The 22,089-nt window shown below is 44.7% G+C and overlaps 1 protein-coding gene across 1 annotated transcript in view; it reads left to right on the forward strand.

Annotated features, from left to right (window-relative positions):
* The window catches only part of LOC126248296 (transforming growth factor-beta-induced protein ig-h3-like), a 414,865-nt gene that overhangs the window by 321,759 nt on the left and 71,017 nt on the right, over positions 1–22,089 (forward strand). Inside the window, exon 8 of the mRNA XM_049949161.1 lies at positions 20,787–20,996. Within this exon, the coding sequence (XP_049805118.1) occupies positions 20,787–20,996 (210 nt within the window). The remainder of the gene's footprint in view (positions 1–20,786; positions 20,997–22,089) is intronic.

Below are 22,089 nucleotides of genomic sequence, written 5' to 3' on the forward strand. Positions count from 1 at the left end.
GCAAAGGTCCCGAGTTCGAGTCTCGGTCCGGCACACAGTGTTAATCTGTTTCATGGGTAATTTTGTAAATTTGCAGAATTTTTCGTAAAAATTTATTCGTCGTTCTCTCATGCACGTCCAAAGTTTGAGCAATCCCACGTGCACTGCGTGTTTGCAGACCACCGCTCGCCCCCTTGCAGTGCTGTGACCACATCTTCTATTGACGTCGGATCAATTGTTTTCCTGCCTCTGTCATACTGCACTTTGAAAGGACCTGTTTTTTTCAGATTTCGTGATCATTTTCTGCAGGCTCTTGGCAGACATCGGACCAAGGCCTCTTTTCATTCCCTTAAGAGTCCCGAACATCTGTATACCTACTGACGTACAGGCGCCGTTCTTGCATTGAGACAGCAGTGCCGAGCGTATCAGGGCAAACTGAGAAACAGCCATGTATCCTGGGTCTTTTATTTTGGATATTCTGCCCCTTACAGCACCATCTAGTCGTAAAATTCTCGTTAACTGTTTTTTGTTTCCATAACATTTCCCCCTTGTTCGATAATATCTGACACCAGTAGGACTACAGCGCGCGTACGGGATAGGCAGATCTCGGACGTAGAAAATCTGACGCCATTACGAGCAGTCGTTCTTTTTTTACACCCGTTTTGAAAGTGGAACTTTAATTATAATCACTCTGTATTACACTTGTGGTAGCATTAAGTTTTAATATAGTCTTTATTCACGAAAAAGTTCGCGTGCGACAGCCGACAGATTGTATCCCAAATTTCGCAAGTAACCTATGTTAAATTGACAAATTGTTGAAATCAACGCCTAAGTACGAATTGTGTGACGTGTTTAGACATACAGTTTGAGTTGTAGTTATACAATAAATAATTTTTCTTGTTTTTGAAGAATCAGAGCAAATCACCTTACTTCTGGCCTCAGACAGGACAATCGAGACCTACTGACTGCCTTGTCTTCCTCAGCCAATGGCATCATTTGGACGCTGCATGAAGCGGCATGGTGTTGGCATACAGCTCTCTCAACCGTTGTCGACTTTGAGGACCTTGGATCGGCTACTTTCCATTCGCACAGCTCCTTAACTGGCATCACGACGTTGATGGACCCAGTTCCAGTCCTCCCACCAAACAAACATCCCTAACAGTACCGGGAATTGAATCCGGGTCCTCTGCATGACAGTCAGTCACGCTGACCACTGTGCTACGGAGGCGGAATGATTTTGAAAGGCTGACGGATTTTTAAGCGATGCAGCCATTTCGTTCGGGACAGCCTTGTGTGCGTGTTCGACGAAAAAGGATCTTCGATATCCCGCTGAATTTTATGGCATATCGGTCAGTTGTAAGGGTGTCTGAAAAGTTCATGCGATAGATCTAGGGACTTTTAAAATTTCTAAATGTGTTCGCAAACTTAGTGAAAATTTCTGCATTATGTTGTACGGACTCTAACTCTGGCTGAAGCGCGTTGTTCAAGACTTAGTAAATCCTCGCACGTGTTTGCGGACGCGTAGTATTTTCCTCAGTGCACTTAATTGACTTGTGATTATTTCATGGAAAACTTCGAGTGATTAGAACTTCAGCTCATTTTCAAAGAACCGCAAATATAGCTCTAATGCTGAACCGTTGACAATTGGCCGGCCGTGATAGCCGTGCGGTTCTAGGCACTTCAGTCTGGAACCGCGTGACTGCTACGGTCGCAGGTTCGAATCCTGCCTCGGGTATGGATACGTGTGATGTCCTTAGGTTAGTTAGGTTTAAGTAGTTCTAAGTTCTAGAAGACTCATGACCTCAGATGTTGAGTCTCATAGTGCTCAGAGCCATTTGAACCATTTGTTGACAATTGTTGTTGCACTCCCAGTTCGTGCAAACGTTACTAATAAATGATGTATTTAGCAAACTATAACCATTCCGGTATTATGGACAATTATTTTCTTCCAGTCCAATCGTGCCTGTAATTTAATTAATTTCCAGTAAACATCAGGACTGTAACCGGATGATGTGACGGATGTGTGGCAGCCCCCTAGACTCATATGAAGCCATCGGACTTTACTTTAAAGGCGGTCACGCATTTTATTTACGCCTTTAATACACATCCTCTGCACAGTTATAAGATCACTAAGGGCGTGTTTGGCTTCAGTCGGACGACAGTTATGCATCAGTAACATATACTGTCCGTGGTGCACGCCTGTGGTGGTGGTTGCGCTGTATGAGACATTACTACGTGGGAAAACTTGGAATCTTTTGCACCTGTATGGAACGTGTGACTGGCTTCTAGTAGTACGATCCAAATTTATTAAAAAATGTTCAAATGTGTGTGAAATCGTATGGGACTTAACTACTAAGGTCATCAGTCCCTAAGCTTACACACTACTTAACCTAAATTATCCTAAGGACAAACGCACACACCCATGCCCGAGGGAGGACTCGAACCTCCGCCGGGACCAGCCACACCAAATTTACTGACAGATCCCTAGATCTCGCTAGCGAGTTCATGAAATGGGTTCCTCCAACTGTGAAAAATTCACCTAGCTATGCATCTCGGAGTAGATGGGTTTTACCGTACGGTCAGAAAACGTCTAGGCCAACTGCAGCTCCAAATAATTGCAAATGTGGCACCAGTCACACATTTCTTTACTTTACGACCACGAACAAAAATGTGAAGTTGCATGTGCTGATTAAAAGCGACGTGTCCTCCATTAATCACCTACCATCACTAAACTCGTCTCTTTCCAGTATCTTCCTGTTTCTTTACTAGTTTCTGCGTTCCCCGAGACGAGTGTGCGACGAGTATAATTTTGCGTATTGAAACGGGATTTGTCCGTAAAGAGCACATTGTTGTCTGCGCATCAACTTTAGGTTATTATGATTATTATTATCGTATGAATCAATTATAACAAATCCAATACACATTTAAATAAAAAATACACATGTGCAACTACTTAAACTACATAAATATCAAACAGCCCATGCTACGCACTAATGTCGGAAGACTCATTCCAGTGGAGCGCCTCGTTGGATGCTTCGTGTAGACTCTTGATGCCACCTGGGAAACGTCTGTTAGGATACTCATTTGCAATGTAGCTCGTTGTCTGAATGTCAACACAGTCACATGTACTGCCAGTGCAAAAGCCCCACTTGCTAATGTTGTATTTGCACATACCTTCTGCAAACCGGTATCTGGCAAGCTGTACCCACACTTCTCTCGAGTCATGAAAGCCTTGAACTTAAACATATGGGATGTCAATAAGTTCGTGGTTCCGGGGTTACGTAGCTTTTCACTCATGTTTCCACTCAGCGGACCAATTGAACGCAATGTAGAGCATTAGGACTCCACCATATACTGGTCTTTTGGATTTGAGCCGTTTCCTAGGCCGCGAGAGTAAATCTTCGTGAAGACGAATTGACTCAGTTTTAAAAACTTACTGTCAAAGGTTGTAAAGAGCCTTTAGATGTCACAAGCGGTGAACACCAATCTGTTGTAAATGTTAACGCTATAAATTGCGGTGGCTATGTGCCATATGGCAATGACACTTGTATTGGACTCGGCTAATTAAGGAGTCCTCCGGGAAAAGGGAAAGGCCAAGGGATGAACACTGAAGTTCAGTAGTAGTACCTAGTGTAGAAGAAGTGCACAAAAATTCTAGTCCCACGAGAGATATAGTGCTGCCAGTGTCAAACGAGACGCCGAAATATAAGTTCTACATCACTGATCGTAAATCGACCGCCACAGGTTCAGCTCATCTATGAATGAAACCGAAAGAACCATCGGTTAAAAAAAATTATGGGGTTTTATAGTTTGGGTTTTTCTCTTCTTCAGATTCCCCTGACGTGGGGACAGGCGGCCAGTCTCATGTGGTGGATTTCCGATAGCATCACGGAACTGTTCTAAGTATGCGCGTCTCCCTTCAAGTGTCGCCGCGGGGGAGGTTTCCTTGCTTTTTTGTATTAGATAATATTAACAATTGTCGCCTATACGGCGTTTGGTGAGGGCGGGGCAACAGTTGTTACTTCTCTTTGCCTGAGTGGGGACCCGCTTGCCTTAATGCCTTTGCGCAGCTTTCCCAAACTTGGAAGACTATTGGGTTATGAATTCGCTCTGGTGGAAGCAAGCGACAACTTGCTTACAGGAGGCCTAGTACAGCTGTTTCACTGGAAACCTGGACGTAAACGTCATAGACCCATCGCTTAAGGTAACAGTTGTCTTCAGTGACTTCGACGGGGCCATCCAGCATAGCAGTTCCTAGAACGAAATTATACTCGTTGAGACCAAGAGGAAAAGCATTTGCGTTTCTACTCTTTACCTATTTAGCACTTCTAGCTTCGCCTTTCGGCTGTCGCACACCCAGGCAGCATCAATGCGCAAATCTCAAAAAAAAGAGAAAAAAAAGTCCGTCTCTGCATTGCCAAGAGCAAAGCACATGCGGCCAGACGTGTGGCATACAGATAGATTAATCTCAGCCTCGGATGCACATTTTGGCTGGAAACTGGATGCAGTCCATGCGACAATGATACATTCTGAAAGCGTCACTGGACACTGTAACGCAGTTAACTCCATATACTGGCCAATTGTGGATTAGTTACACCCGACAGAGATTTTACAGGTCTACGACTAAGAGTTCCTGTGTCTCAGAAAGATGATATGAGTTTCAGTGTTGTGGAGCTGTGGGCTTTGTAGGACTTATTTCAAGGCATACGAGGAGTCTACCAATAACATAGTGTCAAAATGGCGCCATTGCGTTATTATTTTGATTACTTCACCGAGAAACTCCCGTTTGTACACAATCAAAGTGTACACATGAGGTAGACGTAGTGGGTCTAATGCTCTATTTAATCTTTGAATCACTTGGCCACTGGAAGGAGGGAATGATCCTTTCCAGTCACAATTGTCCGTGAAGACGAACCCTGTGGCGAGAGTCCCGTTCACTCGTGACTACATTCAACAAGAATGAGCTTTCCACATTCTAACTGAGTTGGGTATGTTTTCACAGTCACCTTTAGCACAACGACAAGCAGTCTACACAGGAACTGTATCTTTCAGTGTACTCACCATTTGGCTCCGACTTACGGAATCAGCGCAAACCTCATTTCATTGTGACTGTAACTAAATATTGCAGAAAATCGGTTCAGTAGCAGTTTTAATATTTGACAAACTGCCAATTTGCTTCTGTCTCGGGTTCTTCGGCCGACGTTCGTCTGATGAGTTTACTGACGTTTCGCCAGCACGAGTGGCTGACATTGTCAAAGCTTCACCCTCCATTGCCGGTGGTGAAGGGTGAAGCTTTGACAATGCCATCCACTCGCGCTGGCGAAACTTCAGTAAAATCATCAGACGAACGTCGGCCGAAGAACGCGAGACAGAAGCAAATAGGCAGTTTGTCAACAACTGGCCACGAAAGCCTTAACAATTTTGTAGTTTTAATACACTCCTGGAAATGGAAAAAAGAACACATTGACACCGGTGTGTCAGACCCACCATACTTGCTCCGGACACTGCGAGAGGGCTGTACAAGCAATGATCACACGCACGGCACAGCGGACACACCAGGAACCGCGGTGTTGGCCGTCGAATGGCGCTAGCTGCGCAGCATTTGTGCACCGCCGCCGTCAGTGTCAGCCAGTTTGCCGTGGCATACGGAGCTCCATCGCAGTCTTTAACACTCGTAGCATGCCGCGACAGCGTGGACGTGAACCGTATGTGCAGTTGACGGACTTTGAGCGAGGGCGTATAGTGGGCATGCGGGAGGCCGGGTGGACGTACCGCCGAATTGCTCAACACGTGGGGCGTGAGGTCTCCACAGTACATCGATGTTGTCGCCAGTGGTCGGCGGAAGGTGCACGTGCCCGTCGACCTGGGACCGGACCGCAGCGACGCACGGATGCACGCCAAGACCGTAGGATCCTACGCAGTGCCGTAGGGGACCGCACCGCCACTTCCCAGCAAATTAAGGACACTGTTGCTCCTGGGGTATAGGCGAGGACCATTCGCAACCGTCTCCATGAAGCTGGGCTACGGTCCCGCACACCGTTAGGCCGTCTTCCGCTCACGCCCCAACATCGTGCAGCCCGCCTCCAGTGGTGTCGCGACAGGCGTGAATGGAGGGACGAATGGAGACGTGTCGTCTTCAGCGATGAGAGTCGCTTCTGCCTTGGTGCCAATGTTGGTCGTATGCGTGTTTGGCGCCGTGCAGGTGAGCGCCACAATCAGGACTGCATACGACCGAGGCACACAGGACCAACACCCGGCATCATGGTGTAGGGAGCGATCTCCTACACTGGCCGTACACCACTGGTGATCGTCGAGGGGACACTGAATAGTGCACGGTACATCCAAACCGTCATCGAACCCATCGTTCTACCATTCCTAGACCGGCAAGGGAACTTGCTGTTCCAACAGGACAATGCACGTCCGCATGTATCCCGCGCCACCCAACGTGCTCTAGAAGGTGTAAGTCAACTACCCTGGCCAGCAAGATCTCCGGATCTGTCCCCCATTGAGCATGTTTGGGACTGGATGAAGCGTCGTCTCACGCGGTCTGCACGTCCAGCACGAACGCTGGTCCAACTGAGGCGCCAGGTGGAAATGGCGTGGCAAGCCGTTCCACAGGACTACATCCAGCATCTCTACGATCGTCTCCATGGGAGAATAGCAGCCTGCATTGCTGCGAAAGGTGGATATACACTGTACTAGTGCCGACATTGTGCATGCTCTGTTGCCTGTGTCTATGTGCCTGTGGTTCTGTCAGTGTGATCATGTGATGTATCTGACCCCAGGAATGTGTCAATAAAGTTTCCCCTTCCTGGGGCAATGAATTCACGGTGTTCTTATTTCAATTTCCAGGAGTGTATTTACTGTTTAGTCGAGATGTCTACTACTTACATTATTTTCGATTTCTTTGCGTTGTCATTACCAAAAAACTTCTTCAATGATAACCTCCGAACATCGTTTTCGACGTCAGCACACGTACCTCCGACTTCTTGTTTTGCAGAATACACAGCCGAAATGTGAGACTTACGCAGTTCCTAGAAGCTCCGCGACACGTTGACTCGAATATTTCTAGAGACATTTCAGTGGCAGTGGCTCTTTAAAGGTTGCAGTAAAAATCATGTAATAAAAGCGTGGGATTGTGGCAATTATTTTATGCATTCTGAAGAGCCGATCTAAAGTACAAAATGTGTAAATTTGTCATAAATCACTTCTAAACAGATGATGGGAGACAGAAGGTTTACGGGGAGAAGAAAACAACTAAATAAATCGAAAAAAGTGGCTACGTGCATTTCGTTTAATACCACTGTATTAATAGATTCAGTGAGTGCTCAGAGCTCTACAACTACGCTCAAAATAACATAACAGTCGCCAGTGAAACGTCACGTTCCTATCCACTTTTTATTCGTCTCGCGGAACGTGACCTCGACATAGAATGCACTGTTTGCTCTAAAGAGTCTATTTTGCGACGCATGCGTTGGGAGGTTGCTTATTTCCCACGTCAGTTACGTTAAGGGCACTTGGCGGCACGACCGTGGCGAGGCACGTGTTTGCCACACTGTATATTTGTGTTACACACAGTGTTGCAGGCCCCATCTCCTGCAACATATCTGTGCACAGTGAAAAAAGTGAAGTACACACATCATGTTTCACTAACGGAGAACCTTCAGAGGTTTGCGGGGAGTTCAGAAAACGCACACTAGAGAAGCCTGACCTGTCACCACGTATCAGTACCATAGGCGTTCGCGGCCAACCTAGAATACACATAACAGCCAATTAAAAATATATTTCCTGTAAGCAAACTCTGACACTATATTTATTTTGAAAATAATATGCTTTTCACCAACATTACACATGTGTCAATAACATGGCACTATTTCAGATGTTGTAACGGTAAGGACCGATCCGACAAGGCCAGCAAAGACTCAGTCATCTCAAAGGTCTAGCTATGCCTGAAAGTCCATACAGAAGTGGATTAGCATAGATTAACTTGTAGGTAACTGACTGGCAGAGTGCCAAACTCGAAGTACAGGGTGAGCACAAAGTCTTGCCCTGATTATAACAATTTATTACAGAATAACCGTTTGAGATGATAATTTACATTTGATGCCGTTACATAGGTTAGTGTTACTAGTTTTTTTTAAGACCACTTACATTAGTAAAGCTCAACGTGTGCTCCCTTGGTAGCTCAAGAATGTCGAGGCGGTATTCCAGGGAGTGATGTCCGGATCGGTGGACTGGAAGGAGCGGTCCAACACTCTGGCCATCCCGCTCTCCAGACATTACGCCCCTGGACTTTTCTTCTGGGGCTATATCAAGGACAGAGTCTTTGCACACCAGTTGCTGACGTCGACGAACTGAAGGCTAGGATACAAGCTGCTGTGGGTACTGTGACAGAACACATACCTGGCGGGAACTGAAATACCGCCTCGACATTCTCCGAGCTATCAAGGGAACACTCGATGAGGTTTACTAACGTAAGTGGTCGTCAAAAAAAATTAGTAACACTAACCTATGTAACGGCATCAAATGTAACTTATTATGTCAAACGGTTATTCTGTTATAAATTTTTATAGTCAGGGCACCCTGTATATTCCAAAGCGACAATGAAGGCTGGATACGACGGGACGCTAGTTCCCTTGTTCAACTCTTTCCCTTCTAATTCCTTCAGCTGGCACAGTTCTAGTTTTGTTCCCTACTATATGGTAAAATGGGCCTACGACCTTGCCTCAGTGGTGACACCGGTTCCCGTCAGATCGCCGAAGTTAAGAGCTGTCGGGCTGGGCTAGCACTTTGATGGGTGATCATCCGGTCTGCCGAGCGCTGTTGCCAAGCGGGATGCAGTCAGCCCTCGTGAGGGCAAGACTGAAGAGCTATTTGATTGTGAAGTAGGGGCTCCGGTCTTGGAAACTAACATACGACCGGGAGAGCGGTGTGCTGACCACGTGCCCCTCCGTATCCGCATCCAGTGACACCTATGGGTTGAGGATGACACGGCGGCCGGTCGGTACCGTTGGGCCTTCATGGCCTGTTCGGGAGGAGATTTTTTTTAGTTTTTATTTGCTAAAATAAATCCTAATTGCAGCTCAAGAAACGATTTGTAACTAAAAATTCCCGATGTCATTTTAGGAAAGTATCAGTTGTATCATTAATCTCGTATCACAGCCGTCTGCTTTAAGAAAATGCAACGCAGTCAAATAGTATTTATTTCAAGAAAATGCGTAATTCACCTCTGTCCCTGCTTTTGCAGTAATAATGATTTATTATAGACGAACAAGTTTAGCACTGAAAGTGGAAACTTAGAGACAGTCGAACAAAACGCGGTTCGCCTGCTCGTAACTGAAGACCTACATACGTTTTCAAATCAGCTGCAAGGCATCAAAAGTGACCTATAAGGCCGTCAGTGTCTTTAGAGATGGTATCGACAAGAAGGCCACTAGAGCTACAAACAACGACTGCACAATTCAGTGTTTATTGCATTGAAAGAGAGACATTAATTTACGATTGTAACAGTTGCGTACACTGAGGTGACAATAGTCATGGGATAGCGACGTGCACATACACTGAAGAACTAAAGAAACAGGTACACCTGCCTAATATCGTGTAGGGCCCCCGCGAGCATGCAGCACGACATGTCATGGAGTCGACTAATGTCTGAAGTATTGCTGGAGGGAATTGACAGCATGAATCCTGCAGGGCTGTCCATAAACCCGTAAGAGTACGAGGGGATGGAGATTACTTCTGAATAGCACGTTGAAAGGCATCCCACATATGCTCAATAATATTCATGTCTGGGGAGTTTGGTGGATAGCGGAAGTGTTTAAATTCAGAAGAGTGTTCCTGGAGCCACTCTCGCAATTCTGGACGTGTGGGGTGTCGCATTGTCCTGCTGGAACTGCCCAAGCCCGTCGGAATGCACAATGGACATGAATGGATGTAGGTGATCAGACAGGATGCGCCGGCTGCTGTGGCCGAGCGGTTCTAGGCGCTTCAGTCCGGAACTGCGCTGCTACTACGGTCGCAGGTTCGAATCCTGCCTCGGGCATGGATGTGTGTGATGTCCTTAGGTTGGTTTGGTTAAAGTAGTTCTAATTCTAGGGGACTGATGACCTCAGATCTTAAGTCCCGTAGTACTTAGACGTATAAGGGTCTCATATCACTCCAACTGCACACGCCCCACGCCATTAAATAGTCTCCACCATCTTGAACAGTCCCCTGCTGACATGCAGGGTCCATGGATTCAAGAGGTTGTCTCCATACCCGTACACGTCCATCCGCTCGATACAATTTGAATCGAGACTCGTCCGACCAGGCAACATGTTTCCAGTCATCAACAGTCCAGTGTCGGCGTTCACGGGCCCAGGCGAGACGTAAAGCTTTGTGTCGTGCAGTCATCAAAGGTACACGAGTGGGCATTCGGCTCCGAAAGCCCAAATCGATAATGATAAGGTGAATGAACCTCACGCTGACGCTTGTTTATGACCCAACATTGAAATCTGCAGCAATTTGCGGAAGGGTTGCACTTCTGTCACGTTAAACGATTCTCCTCAGTCGTCGTTGGCCCCGTTCTTACAGGCTCTTTTTCCGGCCGCGGTGATTTCGGGGATTTGATGTTTTACCGGATTCCTGATCTTCACGGTACACGCGTGAAATGGTATTACGGGAAAATCCCCACCTCATCGCTACCTCGGAGATGCTGTGTCCCATAGCTCGTGCGCCTATTATGACACCACGTTCCAACTCACTTAAATCTTCATAACCTGCATTGTAGCAGTAACCGACCTAACAACTGCGGCAGACACATGTTGTCTTATATAGGCGCTGCTGACCGCAGCGCCGTATTCCGCCTCTTTACATATCTCTGTATTTGAATATGCATGCCCATACCAGTTTCTTTGGCGCTTCAGTGTATACAGATTGCGGTAGTATCGCGTAAGCAAGGTACAGAGGGGCGGAGTTATCACATGGACTCAGGTGATTCAAGTGAAAATGTTTCCGACATCGTTATGGTCGCTAGACGGGAATTAACATACTTTAAACGTAGGTTGGTAGTGAAAGCTAGAAGCATGGGACATTTCGTTTCGGAAATCGTTGGGGAGTTCAATATTCCGAGTTTCACAGTGTCAAGAGTGTACCGAGAATACCAAATTACTTCTCACCACGGACAACGCAGTGGCCGACGTCCTTCACTTAATGACCGAGAGCAGCGGCTTTTGTGTAGAACTGTCAGTGCTAACAGAAAAGCAACACTGCGTGAAATAACGGCAGAAATCAATGTAGGACTTATCCGTTAGGACAGCGCAGCGAAATAGTGCATTAATGGGCTTTGGCAGCAGACGACCGACGCGAGTGTCTTTGCTAACAGAACCACTTCGCCTGCAGCGCCTCTCCTGGACTCGTGTCCTTGTCGGTTGGACTCTAGACGACTGGAAAACCGTGGCCTGGTCGGATGAGTCCCGATTTCAGATTGTAAGAGCTGATGGTAGTGAACGAGTGTGGCGCAGACCCCACGAAGCCATGGATCCAAGCTGTCAACAGGCACTGTGTGAACCGGTGGTTGCTCCATAATGGTGTGGGCTGTGTTTACATGCAATGGACTAGATCCTCTAGTCCAAATGAACCGTTCGGCTACTTGGAGACAGTATGCGGCCATTCATGGACTTCATGTTCCCAAACAACGATGTCATGTCACCGTGTCAAAATTGCTTTCGATTGGTTTGAAGAACATTCTGGACAGTTCTAGCGAATGATTTGGCCACCCAGATCGCCCGACAAGAATCCCATCGAACATTTACGAGACATAATCGAGAGCTCAGTTTGTGCACAAAATCTTCCACCAGCAACACTTTCGCAGTTATGAACTGCTATAGAGGTAGCATGGCACAGTATTTCTGAAGGCGACTTCCAACGACTTGTTGAGTCTATGCCATGTAGAGTTGCTGTATAAGCTGTGCAAAAGGAGGTCCGACAAGATATTATAAGACATCCCATGACTTCTGTCACCTCATTGTGATGGCAGAACAGAACCTTACATTAAATGATTGCACATAAAATACTAGCATAGTAATAAATACAATACTCAGCTATGAGTTGAACATGTATCTGGAGAAAATAAGATACCACATCGAAAAAGACGATTTCCTTCTATGATCACCAAAGAAGACTGCAACAATACCTCGGTAGAGTAATAACTTAGGAAGATAGTGCTGGTTATAACGTGATCCATTAATGATAGAAATTATCAAAAATTCTCCTGAACAGAGTGGTAGATACCTTAGACAAACAACTGGGAGAATATCAGGATGGTTTTCGAAAGGGAAGATACTGTGTACCACAAATTTTTCACTCAAAATCAATAATTCGATATAGAATGTTAGCCAGCAAACCAATAATAGTGTCATTTATTGATTTCAAGAAAGCATTTGATTGTATACACAGAGAAACAATAGATAAGGTCATTAGAGAATTTGGTGTTAAATCAAAATTAGCAAATATAATTCGTGAAACACTAACAGATACAATATCTAAAGTCAAATTTACGGGAGAAGTATCTCAGCCATTTGAAATAAAAACAGGTGTTAGACAAGGTGATGGTTTATCACCATTACTGTTTAATTCTGTTCTAGAAAAAATTGTGAGGATCTGGAATTCGGAGCAGAAAAATCATAAAATTGAACCAATAACTCTAGGAAGGAAAACAAGTGGATGACAGAAGTAAGGAAAGATCTAGAAAGAAACAACATCAAAGAATCAGAAATGGCGGAAAGAAACAGTTTTAAAAATAAAATACTTAATTTGGAAGGCCTTCAAAGCAGAAGAAATAAAAAATCGGGAACAATATGGACAGAAGAAAGAATGAGACTTCATGGGGAGAAAATGAGGGAAAACTGGAAAAATAGGAAACCACGACAAAGGAAGAAGAGGAACTGAAGTTGTTAACGTGATGCTATTTGGTCAATACGATTGTAAAAAAAATAGTAACGTAAGTCCATAAAATGTTCATTACGATCTCCTAACAATGGAGAAGAAAGGAGGTACCGCCCGTCACTTGTTGTTGCCAAGCCGTAATCTACTTGGAATGATTCGGGGAAAATATGAAAAACTCAAATTAGGATGACTGGACTAAGTAACAGACCTGAATCTTATTTAAAAAGACCATGTATCCTTAGTTTCATTGATTTGACTAATAATTACACTTTCTGCAGAGAAAAGAAATTGTTTGCCAAGAGGAATAGCTTCATCTTGGGCTTTCAAATACATGTTTCATCATTTTTAACGCCTTAAGTATTTTTGCGGAAATTCAGTGAAAATGTATGTTGCAGAATATTGCAGTTTTATGAACAATAAACATGCTCATGTGCACAAGTCTTGTGTTAATTTACTTTTTAGTACTGCAGTTTTATAGTATTCATTATGGAAATACGGTTTTCTTACATACTCTGTGGACGCAGTAAACGTATGAAGAAATACGAAATTAAAGTGGTCTTCCATCTGCCAAGACGCCAGATTTTCTGGACACTGAAGGGTGATCCGCTATTGCAAAAGGGGAGAGTCTATTAAATTCCGAGTCATTGTAAAGCTATATAGGAAAAATGAGACGTACTGTACAAGAACGGTACATCGAACACCCACGGCATACTCGCCGTTTCCTCAGCCTTTAGGCAATCTGTGGTCAAGCAAGTTGGGTAAATACGATTCTGAGACAGCCTGTTTAACGAGGACGAGGTTTTACATCAACTCAGTCCGTGGATTCCTCTCATTTCCTATCAATGCTCCCACAGGAATTTCTATTCCGTATCTTCGTAGTGTGCTATTCTGACACCAGTCTCCGATTTGAGCTCTGAACCATCTGACTCAATTTCACTGTAGATATGCAGCTAATATCGAGCAGCTCTGTGTTTGCGGTTACCGCTTGCACGATTTTATCGTTCAAATGTTAGTTTTATCCGCGACTGGCTGCTCCGCCAACTGTATCGTATCTGGCACATATGCCTTAAACTTCCAAGCATAACTTTGAGTCGCATAGTCCTTGGAGCATAAATAGGCACTATCCCTCACTAGGGAATCAGTCATCGATCCTCCTTGATAATGTCCTGCCCATCGGGGAAAGTTCATTCATTCATTCATTGCGTTCCGTAGATCTCATAAAGGAGGAGGACCTTCAGAGATGTGGAAAGAGTCAAGATACACATTAACAAAGAGAGAGGGATGTCGTAGGAAATGTATCAACAGCAAATTATCGCTAACTGCTTAATTTTTTTATGCTTATGACGGCCAAATTAAATCGAAAAATTAGATAAAAAGCTGCTTCCTCAGTTATACTACATAGCTGCTGTTTACCTGCTAGCTTAATATTAATTGTTTCGAACAGTATTTTCCAAAGAACTTAAGTTCTATTTACACTGCATTACTACGTTTAACAATGAACATTCATACTTACCATGTAGCTCACAGAAGATTTCAATCCCTCCATCTTGATATTCAGATAATGTGTGTAAAGGGTGGCTAATGAGCTGCGATTTAACTTCCGTAGGAATTCCAATTTCTTGCTTTATGTTAGACGGAAGCTTGTTGAATATCTTCCAACCGGAGTACATAACTCTTACAATGAAATGAATACCCCTAGCTGCATACAAGCGTTGATATCAACGGGGACAGTTGAAAATGTGTGCCCATACCGTGACTCGAACCCGGGATCTCCTACTTACATGGCTGACGCTCTATCCATCCTTTTTTTTTTTCCTCCGCTGGGACCAGCCGCACAGTCCATGACTGTAGCGCCTTTTTTTTTTTTTTTTAGCACCTTCATACAGCTATGCGGCTTTAGGAAACATCTCATCATCTTGACTTTTTAATTGTTATAATTTTTACGATAATCTGAATGGTTACTGAGTACTGAATGTTGTTACGTTATTTACAGTCTGTCTGAGGTGTGGTTGCCCTCTCCAGAATGTTGTTTGTTGTACATATTAATTTACTTTACAACATTTTAAACAAAAAGACGAAATTTGTGGAATCGAAAATTTCAAATGCAAAAATAAGTTGATATTGCAAAAATTATTCTTATTTCAGGTCAGCACATTTCTGTGTAATGAGGTCGCTTCCTCCGTGCCAATGTCGCTCTCAGCAAGAGATGTATAAAAAAAATATACACTTCAGCAATTTAATGTTTGCAACAGTATTTTCAGCAGCGTGAGAACAATCCCGGGCCTGTTGGATGAGAGCCATCTATCATAACCACTTTTTTTTTTAATATATACCACGACACAGACAAAAATTTTAATAAAGTAAAAAAAGAGAAATATTGGCACCAGGGAGGGTTTTTTCATTTTTATTTTTTTATGAACCAGCCAACCATGAAATGCAATAATTTATCAGATTATCACGCTGCCGATTCTGCTTTTTTTTTACAGGAAAAACACCGAAATATACACTCATATGGCAGTGTATTCCTTAAAAAAACGAAAAAATCTCGTTTTTTCCCAAAACACTCATTGAAGGCAATCAATTAAAATAAAACAAAAGAAGTCATGTCGACAAAAACAAAAGGGTGAAATCAGAAAAACCTATAGGAAGGAATGGGGCGTCAATTTTAACGTGCCCACACATTCTTCCTTCCGTCACTTCTACATCGTGGAACATCTAAATCCGTAGTTGTGTCCACAAAAAAAAAATAAAAACAATAAAAAAGGGGGGCATGGTACTCATCCAACGCCTTGGCGATGAAAAACAAGATACAACATATTAGAAAAAAAATCACTATAACGGGGCATCCGGAGCCACATCCAATGTGCGGTGGCCATATATTGGGAAAAGGCACACGGATCTGAGTCACATCCACTCACCAACACGTAGTGGACATAATGGCCAACAAGCCACATGACGATATTGTTCTTCGATCGAGGAAAGAAGGTTGAATCGGGACGCACGAGAATCTCCCCCGAGATAGCCGCTTCCGGCCAGTTGTCGGCGAAGCCATCTCCAATGGTCATGACCGCAGGAAATCAACCGATGAAATAATGTATCAGTTTCATGGCAACGATTGCAGCGATCCGTTACACTGAGGCCAATACCAAAAAGTCGCACGTTGGTAGGTACAATATCATGAACAACTTGGTACCACGAGGACGCCACTTCCATCAGGAATATCGGGAGGCTGATGTTAGACCAAACAATCTTCCAGTTTTTTCTGGCGACAGAGCTTCCACAGAGGGAATACTATGAGGAACTGACCACGAGCTTAAGAGCACTTTTAGGGAGAGATTCGCTTGCGAAAGGATATTTACTCCTAAATAACCGACCTCAAGAAAAATTTTCTTGACGTGCCGTAATTTATAACTAATCCTACCAATACCTACATCTACTGGAGGTGCTAAACTCGCCTGTCGGATACAGTCATAAAGGCGAGCTGTAAGTGACTGGGGGGCCGGGGGGGGGGGGGGGGGGGGGCGTGTTGACATGTTAACACGGTGCCACGGATGAATAAGGCAGAAGCCTTAACCCGAATGTCAGGGAGGCCCAAACCTCCCTGAAAACGGGGCCACGCCATGACCCCATAACGCAGCGAAATACAGACTGGCACCAGATAAACCTGCCAGTTAAACTTTACAACTTGTGGGACATCATCGCAGGAAGTGGAAAAATTTGTGCAATAAAATAAGCCTTACTTAACACATACGTTTCCATGGCCCGAACCTAATGAAGAAGTGAGAGGGAGCGACGATCGTGTTCAATGATTGCACCCTGAATCTTATCCGTGACAGACTTCCAGTTTATCGTAGCCATCTTTAGCGGACAGTTGTCAATTATAACACCCAACGATCGATATCGGGTGACCTTCGGAGCCCATGGAATTTCAACAGCGTTAAATCCTCAAAAATTGAGTAAACGACATTTCTGGTCATTAACCCGCGCTCCCGTAAGACGATAAAAGGCATCCAAAACTTCCTTCAGCAGTGGTGTATCATCATGGGTACGGAGAAGAACCATAACGTCATCAGCATATGCACGAACGGTAAACCTTTCTCCCAGCAGCGACCAGTCACTCAAACGAGCAGCTATAGTTCGCAATAATGGTTCCAGAAACAGCACACAGAGCGGCATTGATACTGGACTCCCTTGAAGGACGCCCTGACACACCGCGATGGGAGAAGTAAGACGGCCATTTACGTCAATGGACGCCCAAATACCAGTGATTAGAGAACTAAACAGCCGTCGTGCAGCATTGTTAAAACCAACAGTCGTCAATACTCGCATAAGGAATCCATGATTGACGCGGTCAAACGCTTGGTGAAAATCAATGAAAAGCAAAGCGCTTGGCACGGGAATGGTGGAAGCAATCGAAATTAAATCTCGACAGTCAGCAACGGGAGTCAGGAGAGTACGACCCGGAAGACAACTTTGATGGATCGCGATGATGGTAGTCAACAATACCGATAGTCGGCCATTGACCGCTCGCGCCACTCTTTTATAATCATAGTTGAAGAGGGTTATCGGTCGGATCTGATCCACACGCAAACGTCCCGGCTTTTTGGGAATCAGGACTATTTTAGCAACCTTAAAGCTGGGCGGGAGAAGGCCTCCGTGGAACACTTCATTGACCATGGAAGTTATCGTGTCTCCTATTAGGGGCCAAAATCGAATATAAAATTCTTTGGGAAGGCCATCGGGGCCAGGTGATTTATGGGAGGGAGAACGAGCCTCAATATCAAGTATATCATCGCGGTGGAATACAGAGGAAAAACTCTTCCTGGAGAGCTGGTGTAACAACACGATCAAGGAGGGAGGTGAAATCAACAGACGGTGGACCGTCTGAATCCACTTGAGCGTAAAGCTCGGAATAGTACTGGTAAAGATTTGGAGGACCACTCACGCCCATCTAGAGAACGAATGGTAGAAAGACACGTCCTTTGAGATCGCTTGTGAAGCCGGAGAAGATGATAGAGAGGTCAACTCATCCTGTACGAGTCAATGAGGCTGGTAACGCAGTCGGACCCCATCAATTTGCCTAAGTTTGAGTTGCAGAAGTTTTACCTTCTCACGGTGGACGTCGACGACCCTCAAGGGGGCATCACGAGCATTATCGTAAAGATCGCGAAGGACTGCATAATAAAATTCCCTAGTGCGCCGTATTTCAGTCGCTTTTTCAGCGCTAAAATGCTTGAGTGTATTTCGAATCCGGGGTTTAGGAAAGGTAACCCACCATTCTAGAAGTGACGAATAAAGCGTCTGGGACTGGGTTGTCCGCCGCCATACGTCTGCGATGATGCCTTCCAGAGAGAGGTCCGTGAGATGTAGAATGTTTAGCTTCCATAAAGGGCGCGAAAGATGGACCCGCTGCGGGATGTGGTTAAAAGTCACTGAAACAGCACAGTAATCAGTGAAACTGGCAGGAATTACATCAATCGATAGAAGCTGACTACATATGGGGGCAGATAAATAAAAGCGGTCCAATCGGCTACTTTAAGTAGCTGTAAAAAAACGTAAACAGCACCAATGTAGGATATCTGAAGAAGATGGTCAAATGGCCGGTGAGACTTAACTATATAAAGATCGTATCTGTTCTTTCTGACACGGCCGAAAGAACAGATACCATCTTCATATATGTACATAACTCTCTCCTGAATCTTAGGCATCAATGTGAAGTCTACATCAGAATTACTTTTGTGTCTTGTGACTATGTAATTCACAGTTCAGCTCAAACGAAAACCATTAAGGAATAAACGTACTGTGAGGTGAATGTGCGAATCCCAAAGCTCCTTGAAAAGGCATCTACGTGATGTACGGTTATTCTACTTTAGACGATATTCTTCCTACTCGCTGATGCCGAATAAACACCTCGTTTACTTTAGGTCCGCTGACCCAGAATATAATTCTACATGACAACGAAGAGCGAAAACAAGCCAACACACTTCTCTTTAGGTCAATACAGTGAGAGATGTTTCAAGGTGCGTAACTCTCTGAATGGAGATTCTTAGTTTATCTGTGTGTTGACTCCACTTTAGGTTGTTACTGGCTTAGCGCCCGCTGCTTCTTCCACATTTGTGTGGTAATTACATCAAAAATAATTTTATAAACATACACCATTTCATCAAAAGTATCCGGACACCAGACTGAAAGTGTCTTACAAGTTCGTGGCGCCCTCCATCGGTAATGCTGGAATTCAATATGGTGTGGCCCACCCTTAGCCTTGATGACAGCTTCCACTCATGCAGGCATACGTCCAATCAGGTTCTGGAAGGGTTCTTGTGGAATGGCAGCCCATTCTTCACAGAGTGCTGCACTGAGGAGAGATATCGATGTCGGTCGGTGAGGCCTGGCACGAAGTCGGCGTTGCAAAACATCCCGAAGGTGTTCTGTAGGATTCAGGTCAGGACTCTGTGCAGGCCAGTCCATTAAAGGGATGTTATTGTCTTCTATAGGATTCAGGTTAGGACTCTGTGCAGGCCAGTCCATTAAAGGGATGTTATTGTCGTATAACCACTCCGCCACAGGCCTTGCATTGTGAACAGGTGCTCGATCGTGTTGAAAGATGCAATCGCCATCCCCGAACTGCTCTTCAGCAGTGGGAAGCAAGAAGGTGCTTAAAACATCAATGTAGGCCTGTGCTGTGATAGTGTCACGCAAAATACCAAAGGGGTGCAAGCCCCTCCATGAAAAACACGATCACGCCATAACACCGCCGACTCCGAATTTTACTGTTGGCACTACACACGCTGGCAGATGAGGTTCTCCAGGCATTTGTCATCCCAAACCCTACCATCGGATCGTCACATTGTGTACCGTGATTTGTCACTCCACAAAACGTTTTTCCACAGTTCAGTAGTCCAATGTTTACGCTCCTTCGACCAAGCGAGGCGTCGTTTGGCATTTACCTGCGTGGTGTATGGCTTATGAGCAGCCCCTTGACCATGAAATCCAAGTTTTCTCACCTCCCGCCTGTCATAGTACTTGCAGTGGAACATCTAACCGAGAAGTAAAACACCAATTTTCATGGGTTTAGCATTTTTTCAGTATAACAAAATATTTTCTTAAAAATTTTCATCTCCTTTTCACCCCTTTGGGAGCTGAATTCGCAAAAACAGTGAAACACGCTTTTTTTTCGTTTCTGAGAAGCCAAATACCAATTTTGAAAGATTTAACTGTAAAAATTTTCTCACAATGAAACATTTTCACAAAACATTTCACCCCTATTTCACCTCCTTAGTGGTTGAATTTCCAAAAACAGTGAAATGCGTATTTTTTATTTTTAATCGAGAAGCCAAATTCAAATTTTAGAAGATTTATCTTTAAAAAACATTCATAATGGAATATTTTCATAAAATATTTCATCCCTTATTTCACCCCGTTAGTGGCTGAAATCCCCAAAACATTGAAAGACGTGTTTTTTTATTTGTAATTGGGAAGTCAAATATCAATTTTCACAGATGTAGCTTTACAAATAATTTAGTAGTTCTCTGATAATTTATTTTCAAAAAATTCTTTCACTCGCTGTTTCACGCCCATAGAAGTTAAATTTCCAAAAATGCTGAAACACGTACTTCTTTATTTCTGACCGAAAAACCAAATACCAATTTTCGTAGGTCTAGCTTCATAATTTTCGTAATAGCGACATATTTTCAGAGTACCTTCCATCCCCTGTGTCACCCTCTTAGGGGTTTAATTTCAAAAAATCCTTTCTTAAACGACGCCTAGAGTAAAAGATCGACACCCTCTGCAACTTCCAAGTTCGTATCCTTAGTGGTTTGGGCTGGCGGATGATGAGTCAGTGAGTGAGTTGTGTACTGAGATTACACGGTGTGACTGTGCAGCGCTGCTGGCGAACCACGTGCTGCCACACCCGGTGTGCCTGGCGGCGGTGCTGGGCGAGCAGAAGCTGCGCACGCTGGGCGAGCCGCACCTCACCTTCGACTGCGACAAGAACGGCGCCAAGGTCGAGGGCAAGCGCCTGCGCGCAGACTTCACCATCGGCCGCAACGGCGTCCTCTACATGATTGACGACCTGCTGCTGCCTGACAGGGGTTAGCCTCCTGCACTAGCATACTTTTTCTTTAAATTCGAAGACTTTAGGTTAGACTTTACCGTGACTGTTACTGATGCCCAATGAAAGAACAAACTGTTACCAGTCACTGTTTATTTGTAACCACAACGCGTTTCGAAGGCTTAAGCCTCCATCACCAGGTGGATTTATGTGTGTTAATACGACATGTGTGTGCTATGTTAAGACTTCGGGGAAACGTGTGGCATTGTCTAGTGGAGAAACAAAACATTATTTCAATACGGTTTTGGGGAGGTTTCTGACTAAAAACTAAGCGTAAAGATAAACATGAAAATAAAACAATTGAAATAGAATACCTCCAGTGGCCACAGGGTCCTCTCTCTGTCGTAATACACTCATGCTCATAAATTAAGGATAATTGCAGAATGTGTAGTAGGCACATGGGGAACACACACGACACAGATCTGTAAGTCGACGGTATTGGTGATAAGTTGAGAAAAGCATCCCGAAACACATGTGCTACAAAACGCCACTGTTTCCTGCGCATGTAACCCGACATCAGTATGGGATACGATCACCATTCACACGTATACAGGTCGCACAACGGGTTGACATACTCTGTATCAGATGGTCGAGCAGCTGCTGGGGTATAGCCTCCCATTCTTGCACCAGTGCCTGTCGGAGCTCCGGAAGGGGTGTGAAGACGTGCAGCGATACGTCGACCGAGGGCATCCCAGACGTTCTCGATGGGGTTTAAGTCTGGAGAACAGGCAGGCCACTCCATTCGCCTGATATCTTTTCTTTCAAGTTACTCCCCCACGATGGCAGCTCGGTGAGGCCGTGCGTTATCATCCATCAGGAGGAAGGTGGGACCCCCCCCCCCCCTGAAAAGGCGGACATACTGGTGCAAAATGACGTCATAATACACCTGACCTGTTACAGTTCCTCTGTCAAAGACATGCAGGGGTGTACGTGCACCAATCATAATCCCACTCCACACCATCAAACCACGACCTCCACACAGGTCCCTTTCAAGGACATTAAGGGGTTGGTACCTGGTTCCTGATTGACGCCAGATGAAAACCCGGCGAGAATCGCTGTTCAGACTGCACGTG

This window comes from Schistocerca nitens, chromosome 3 (assembly GCF_023898315.1).
Source record: "Schistocerca nitens isolate TAMUIC-IGC-003100 chromosome 3, iqSchNite1.1, whole genome shotgun sequence".
Taxonomy (NCBI): domain Eukaryota; kingdom Metazoa; phylum Arthropoda; class Insecta; order Orthoptera; family Acrididae; genus Schistocerca; species Schistocerca nitens.